Source organism: Ictalurus punctatus, chromosome 5 (assembly GCF_001660625.3).
Source record: "Ictalurus punctatus breed USDA103 chromosome 5, Coco_2.0, whole genome shotgun sequence".
NCBI classification, from domain to species: Eukaryota; Metazoa; Chordata; class Actinopteri; order Siluriformes; family Ictaluridae; genus Ictalurus; species Ictalurus punctatus.
In genome coordinates, this window is record NC_030420.2 from 21,132,724 (window position 1) to 21,141,349 (window position 8,626).

The following is an 8,626-nucleotide window of genomic DNA, read 5'->3' on the forward strand; positions in this document are numbered from 1 at the left end:
CCATAAAGACATTGACCCGAGCTCAGAATCGAACTAGGGACCCTGGAGCTGTGAGGCGGCAACACTACCTGCTTAAAACCTAGTATTATGTTTGTTAAAGTCTTTTACCAAACTGACAGCAATTACCCAGATACTGTGAAACAAACGTGATCTGTGTTGTTTTGATCTATGACTGTGTCCTTCAGAATTATTTCCCTTTTTATCTTTCCTCAGGCATGGTTACCCAGATGAAGTCCCCATGCATGCTGGCCATCGAGCTCATGGGTATGATGGACAGCCTGCATACACTAACCAGTATGGCAGCAGTTATGGCGAGGCCAGAAGGTCAGCTAGAAGACGACTCCTGCCTGCAACCCCCACTGGTACAATCAATAATACCTTTAACTCTGTCTCTTTGTGCATATACTTGCCCTTTCACTAAATTGTTCCTCTGAGCATTCAGTAAGTGGAGAATGTTAAGACAAATCTGTTAAATCATACCCACTATCATAAATTTGCAACTCAGTGTCACAGTTTTTATTACATTTATTACATTACATAGTTTTTATTGTCATTATTTTCATAATATATATTGACACTCAGTGGCCACTTTATTAAGCATAGTTGTACTTTGTAGATGAACAATCACTGACAGTAGTCCATCTGTCAGCCAACCTCTACAACAGGGGTATTCGACTAAACAGTATGAAAAAAGTGTAGTTACAGTATATAAAATTCCTTGCTTACAAAATCTGGATAAGAAACTAACATGCAACATGACAATATTTCCTTTTAATGCTATCAATTATTAGTTCCTGCCTATAAATAAGACATCAATTTGAAGCTGTTGTTTTGTTTCGCATTACCATTTCTTGTTACCACTTTTGAATGGGGACATGGACAATAGACGTGAGTTTTGAAATGCATACTTATCTGTCTACTTGTCTCTAAACAGTGATCTTTTTTTCATTTTTTTTTGTTTTGTTTTATTAAACAAAGAAACTCATACTGATCAAGTTTTTAACTATATGTTCATGAGGTGACTTGAATGTAGTATTATCTACTAAAGTGGCCAGTTAAGTGTGCACAGTGTCGATGCACCAAACATTACCATTACACACTATGAATACCATTATCATTGCTATATCCATATTACCATATCACACACATTGCTAATAATTGTACTGATTTATACATTTTTGTGTAAAGTTGTGTGTGAATGTTTTTATAGGCCTAAAGAAAAACAATTCTTCCAGATTTTAGAGATGCACCGATAACAAATTTCTCAGCTGATACCGATAACCGATTATTCAATGATATCGACCAATACCGATAACCAATACAGATTGGTTCTGCCTTTTATGTCTTCTTTTAAATGAATAATAATTAATAATAATTAATTCTGAAGGAAATGCAAATAAAAACTTTATTCTCTCCATTTCAACAAGTTGTTTCACAGTAACTGGTCTCAGAAACTAAAAACACATTACTCAAATTAACATTAACACATGAACCCAATTCTGAAGATTAAAAGTAAGATTTCTTAACTTATTGAATGTTATTAATTCATATTAACTGTATTAATTGACCGAATTCTAAAAAACCTCCTGTTAGGCTTCACATTCACTCTCCACAAACAAAAGCATTTCTACTCCATCACTGAACATCAAACTGGTGATATATAATATAATATAATATAACTTTATATATATATAAATATATATATATAAAGATATATATTTATATATATATATATATATATATTAACATTATACTACTCTACAAATATATTTTTCTGTGCAATATGTACTTTTTTGTCAACTCATCTTCATTTAAATCTTTCAACGGTGTACTGGTGCTTTAATTCAGCGCGAGCAGCTCGAAACTCTTGCTTCACTGCTGCAGCGTCCGGTGTAAAATTTCACGAAATGAGAACAAAAAGGCAAAAAAAAAATTCTCAAGAGGCAGAAGTGGAAGCTGTTTTGACTCAGGTCAAGTGATTGAAAATCCCTACTGAAACTCTTAAAATGAGACAATGTGGACACTGTCGTAACAAGTGCCAACTGTCTATTTTCCATCTCTGTCAGGCCGGAAGTCATCTTTTACCATCCAGTGTTTGAGAAGACAGGGGAGCAGTGATGATCTCCCCATCCCAGGCACCTACCACCAGAATTTCCCTCCGTGCCGAGCACGCTCTCAAGTAACTCTTTCTGTTTTAGATATACATATGCAGTCATGTACTCCATGGGCATTCTATATTGTTTTTTATTTGCCTATTCAATATTTAGTTTACATTATTACTGTATATTGTGTAGGATCTGTTTCTGTTAGAGAGCTACATAGTGTCATGATATAGGGATGCAGAAAAATAATTAAAATCATGACCTTTATTAGTATTTCAATGCAATTTGATTCAAGAAAAACTTCCACTCTGCCACTATTCCTCCTTATTCACTGTGACCATAGGCATTGTACCACATGAGCTTACGCACAGACCTGAAGTGTGAGAAGAGTAAGGAGACAATTTAGCTTAATTTAGGTAATATTATATTGCTGGTTTTCTTGTCCACCTTGGGAGGACACACTGCATTCATGGAACACTAATATGATTAAAGTGCTATACTAAACAGTGGTTATTTTTTTGCTCAGAATTTCAGCTATTGTAGTAAAAATGTGCCATTAAATCAATAATACAAAATTTAGACAAGCCGTCATTCACAATCATCTGCTAGAGTAATGTTGCAACAGTCTGCTAGAGTATTGTAGCAATTTAATAAATATACAGTACACATTATTCCTTACAAAATTATTCAAAGGATCAAGAGTGACATTCATAGTCACAGTAAGTGGGCTGTCCTGAAAAGGCTTTTCCTGTGCATAGCTCAGAACATTTTTGTCTTTCCAGGATTTGGAGAAGGTTATTCATGCTTTTATTATTTCTCGCTTAGATTACTGTAATTCATTATACTTGGGTCTTCCTCAGTCATCTCTGGCTCGTCTTCAGATGGTTCAGAATGCAGCTGCAAGGCTGTTGACCAGGGAAAAGCTGTTTGATCGTGTCACCCCAATTTTAGCATCGCTTCATTGGCTCCCAGTCCGTTTTAGGATTCAGTTTAAGGTTCTGATGTTTGTTTTTAAAACTCTTAATAATCAAGCTCCTTCCTATCTCGAGGATCTTCTTAAACCACATTCATCAAACAGATTTCTAAGATCTTCTGATAGGTTTCTTTTGCATGTCCCTCGTTCCCGGTTAAAAACAAAGGGGGATAGAGCTTTTGCTGTTGCTGCACCCCGTCTATGGAATCAACTGCCACTGGACATCCGCCTTGCACCTTCTATTACCACTTTTAAAAATAGGCTTAAAGCCTATCTCTTCTGCCAGGCATTTTGATCAAATTTTTAATTGTTTAAACAAATTTTTAATCAATTTTTTCTATTGTCTGTTTTTATTTGGTCTAATTCTGTTTCTATTTTACTTTCCTTATTCTGTTCAGCACTTTGGTCAGCTTTGCTATGTGAAACGTGCTATATAAATAAATTTTACTTACTTACTATAGCTGGCCATACATGCCTCAAACCTGGCTGGCTTGGCATGTAGCTACCGTTTAATGAAAACCCAAAACAAGTTATTCCTTTTTCATCAGTTGTGCAGCGCTTGCATGTCAAATTAATATAATACAAGGTGCTTGTAGGCAAAATTACCTCTTTATTATCATCTCTCCCTTTGTCTCCCTCACTCTCTCTTCCTATCTTTCCCCTCAGGCGTATGGCAGTTATGACTCACGCCACAGCAGCAGCTGTTCTTCCACAGGCTCCACGGCCTCCTGGGCAAACCCCAGCCCCCGCCGCAGTCGTCTTCTTTATGCCCCCCTCATACTAGTAGAGAATGAGAGGTCAGCTGGCACAAGCAGCATGGGCCTCTGGCAGAAGAAGGCTGAGGATGATGCTAGTGTGCCTGTGGCAGGGCGAGTGGCCTACACCACCCTGAGAGTGCCTACACAGCTCAGCCCGCACTACAGCGAGAAGAGAGGCAGTGCTGACAGTCTGGTGGAGGCGGTAAGACATGAGAGAGTCAACACAATTCTAAATATACTGTATTATATTTCTGAGCTTATCTATTTTCCTACTTTTCATCACACTGGATATTAAGAGATAAATTCTGAAAGTAGATACAATTCTTTATTATTGATTATACATTTTATTTGATAAAATACCTCATGCTTAACAAGAAATGCATAACTTGTATCGTTAATTGAAGTGACCATACTCATAGTTGCATTCAGTCGGTCTTTCATACAGTATCACTGTGGAGAAATTTTAGCCCACTCTTCCTAAACTTTCACCTTCACTCCACACTGCCATATTGCATGCCTGTTCATTTTCTTAGTGTAAGATATTGCAATTTGTTTTACACTAGCCAAACAAGGACCCATTTAATATCTTGTCATAGGAGAGTACTTCATACTGAGTTCCTCTTAGCCAATGTGAAATGAGCATTTGTGTTTTTGGCTTTTATTTTACTCTGCCACGTGCTACATGAATATGTACAGGTACATCTAAAAAAAATTGAATATCATGGAAAAGTTCTTTTTTTTTTTCAAAAGGTGGAACTTTCTAGATATTCTAGATTCATTACACATAAAGTGAAATATTTCAAGCCTTTTTTTTTGTTTTAATTTTGATGATTACAGCTTACAGCTCATGGAAATCAAAAATCCAGTATCTGAAAATATTAGAATAAATAATTTATAATAGAGAATTGTTGAACTTCTGGAAAATATGTTCATTTATGCACTCAATACTTGGTCAGAACTCTTTTTGCACAAATTACTGCATCAATGCGGCGTGGCATGCATCAACCTATGGCACTGCTGAGGTGTTTGGAAGCCCAGGTTGCTTTGATAGCAGCCTTCAGCTCGTCTGTATTGTTGGGTCTGGTGTCTCTCATAGATTCTCTATGGGGTTCAGGTCAGGTGAGTTGGCTGGCCAATCAAGCACAGTAATACCATGGTCAGCAAACCAGTTACTAGTAGTTTTGGCACTGTGGGCAGGTACCAAGTCCTGCTGGAAAAGGAAGTCAGCATCTCCATAAAGCTTTTCAGCAGATGGAAGCATGAAGTGCTCTAAAATCTCCTGGTAGACGCTGCATTGACTCTTGACTCTATTGACTCATCTGTGGAAACTTCACACTGGATGTCAAGCAAGTTGGATTCTGTGCCTCTCCTCTCTTCCTCCAGACTCTGGGACCTTGATTTCCAAATGAAATGCAAAATTAACTTTCATCTGAAAAGAGGACTTTGGACCACTAAACAACGTTCCAGTTCTTTTTCTCCTTAGCCCACGTAAGACGCATATGCATAAAATAACATACTTTTCAGAAGGTCGACATTTCTATATTATAAATTCTTTATTCTAATATTTTGAGATACTGGATTTTTGATTTCCATGAGCTGTAAGCTGTAATCATCAAGATTTCCAAATTCTTTATATTCTTAATTTTTTTGTTTTCTTTATTTGGAGCTGATTTGAGTGAAGGACAAATAGTTTTCGCAGCAGTGCCATGTATTATGTGCTAAATTCTAAAATGTAAATGCCTTTCCTCAGGTACTCATCTCCGAGGGCCTTGGCCTATATGCCAAGGACCCCAAGTTTGTCGCCTTTGCCAAACAAGAGATTGCAGATGCCTGTCACATGACCATAGATGAAATGGAGAGTGCAGCCAGTGACCTGCTAAGTCGAGGCAGCACAGGGAGCTCTGGAGGCGGCTTCCTCAATCACACAGACTTGGGAGGGATCTACAGTGACGAGGAACTCGTCAGGAGCCATGATGAGGATGAGCTTGCTGATGAGATGACATGTGTTACCTCCTTCTGATTCTCACATCGATGAAGCCAGTCAGAAATTGAATGGGTCAAGGAAGAGGATAGTCAAGGAAGCAAGCACAGGCAGGCCACTGAGGTAGCCAGTGACTCTGTCAGAGAGGCAGAGAATTGAAGCTGTAGGTTATACAAGCAAGGTAAAAGTGAAGTAGGTTACTGAAAAAAGAAAGATCATGGTTTCTTTGAAGGTATACGGATGAATTCCAGAGAGACTTTTTTTTTTTTTTAACCAGAAATCATGTTGAATAAGATTGATACAGAGTTGCCAGCATACTATGTAGACCTATCTAGCATTATCTTGCACTTTCTTGAGCCTACAGAACAGCATTAATTTGCCAGTGCACAGATGCTTGATGTGCTGTGCAGAAATGATTTGTTGGCAGTTGCAAATTGCATGGCTGCACAGCCTTGCTGTAGCCTTTCCCCTGCATCCCCATGATTCTGGGTAGGGTTCTAAGGACTGTGCGGTCTGCTGAAGCTGTGAAACTCACTGTCTTTTAAGTGGAACCATGTGACAATAAGTGCCTTGAAACAGGATTTATTATCATCCTGGAAGTGTTGATCTCGGTGTGTATAATCTGTAGTTATGAAGGTTATGCTGTTCAAACGTTCCTCAGTGGATCTCAAGGGCCCTGATGTGCTTTAATGCGGACTTGTTGTGCCCAATACACTGTTCAGTCCAACACTAACTGATGCAAGAAATGCTAGCCTGCCTGATATCACATGATGTATGGAATTTATATTGTGTAAAGGTGAAAGATTTGTACCTAATAAAGTGGAAACTTAATTGTACATGATGTTAAATATGTTTTTACTTTCTGCTCTATATCTGAAGAAATTCATAAAATGTTTAAAGTAATTCTGCTGCTTATCTAATACAAAGCAATACTTTGTGTATGAGTGTATGAAATCCCAAATGTTAACATTGAACTTTTATGTTTTTACAAATGATCACTGCAAATCTTTTTCCACGGTTCACGACTACATTTTTCTGTTGTGTTTTTATTTTTCCTGTGATTGTTTTAAATCCTTGGCTCTACCGGCTTTTATAAAAACAAGTTTAGTGTATGAGACCGGTCGGAATCGGAACCGAGTACAGCTGAGTATTTTGGTTTATTTTATTGAAATTGTTTGCAACTTCTTTGCTTTACTTGTTGTTTAACATATTAACTTCAACTTATTCTTCACATTTATTTATTTATTTATTCACAAATATTTACAATGATGTTGTTCTCTCTGAACAGAACTAGAGCTTTTATTTATTTATTTATTTATTTATTTATTTATATTTAGCTGTATCGGCTTATGTCAGGCTTGATGTGAATAAGAATAGCTACCATGTTTAATTGTAGGGTCAGTCGTATAATGTTTTCTTGAAATGAATTACAAAGAGAAATCTGATTTTCCTTTCTTTTGAGACTTTTACATGCGCTACAGGCCAAAAGTATGAAAACAGAAATATTTAACGTTTCAAAGTACTCCTGCCTTGTGTCCAGCGTTCTAGGATCCACTGTGACCTGACCAGGAGAAAGCTGTTAGTGAAGATGAATGAATGAAATTATTTTACAATTAATTCAGTTTAACTATACAAAATCAATATAAATATGAATTTAAATGATTTAGATGTATACTGATGTAGACACTTCAGAAAACTGTTTTGTCCTGTGTTGATATTACTGTTCACTTACAAAAAAATAATAATAATAATAATAATAATTGCACTGCTCCCAAACCTATGGCCTAAAGTGAAACTCATTATATATACCAGTTCTTCTGGAATTGAAATATGTAAATACTTGTCTATATCATAGTAGATGTTCTATATCATTGTAAAAGTTAAAGACATCTATCAAAGATTTTTGGGAAAATTATATTGTCCTGAGAGCAGAGCCAGAGTCTGTCTGTTGCATTTTCATTGACTCCACGAGTGATTTATTCTCCTCTTTTTCTACCATCTGTGAAATAAACCTACATGAAGGTATTTATGAACAATGTGTAGCATAATATCCACAGTTACCTGATTATTTTGAAAAGTAGCATGATTTTCTTTTTAATATTTGAAGAACATTAATCCTCTGGACAGAATACAGGGTGCCACAGTTACCAGAGTTTTACCTCTGAGCCATTATATTATATTATATTATATTATATTATATTATATTATATTATATTATATTATATTATATTATATTACACATTGTAGACGGTGGCAGAGAACATCACCTTTAATACCATCAACGATCAAATAAGCCCAGAGCAGTAAAACAGTGGTTTAAAAAATAATCACATGAAAATAACACTTTTGAGGATATTAATGGTACTATATAAATAATGATAATTTAGGATTTAGTGTCCTATGGAGGCCTGTGGGAGTTTCTGGGAATTTTTCTTTTTCTCTAAAGCGATTAATCTGCTTCAGTCTCATATTTACGTAACTATATATATGATTTACACATACATATCGTACATATCTATAAAAACAGTGGATAATTCAAGGCCTGTGAAGATGTTCATCATCTCTACAGACGCAGGTCGAGTCATCGCTTTGTGCTTTGCGCACTAAACACGCCTTCCTCGTCGGGTTGCCAGATTGTAACTGCTCTTTTAAACTACTATATTATCAACAGCGTAGATGCAGACCAGCCTAACTGTGTTGGAGCAGCATTGACATTTCATTATAACTGATGGACACCGTGACAGGAAGACTGTACAATTATAATTATATAATTACCTGTATCGAGAGAGTAATTTATTGAAATTTGTGTCAC

General features: G+C 36.4%; 1 protein-coding gene across 1 annotated transcript in view; it reads left to right on the forward strand.

Annotated features, from left to right (window-relative positions):
- The window catches only part of cacna1fb (calcium channel, voltage-dependent, L type, alpha 1F subunit), a 64,430-nt gene extending 56,705 nt beyond the window's left edge, over window positions 1-7,725 (forward strand). The window contains exons 45-48 of the mRNA XM_017467154.3: window positions 214-362; window positions 2,067-2,179; window positions 3,742-4,035; window positions 5,584-7,725. Of these exons, the coding sequence (XP_017322643.1) occupies window positions 214-362; window positions 2,067-2,179; window positions 3,742-4,035; window positions 5,584-5,853 (826 nt within the window). The 3' untranslated portion in view covers window positions 5,854-7,725. The remainder of the gene's footprint in view (window positions 1-213; window positions 363-2,066; window positions 2,180-3,741; window positions 4,036-5,583) is intronic.
- The last annotated feature ends 901 nt before the right edge of the window (window positions 7,726-8,626 follow it).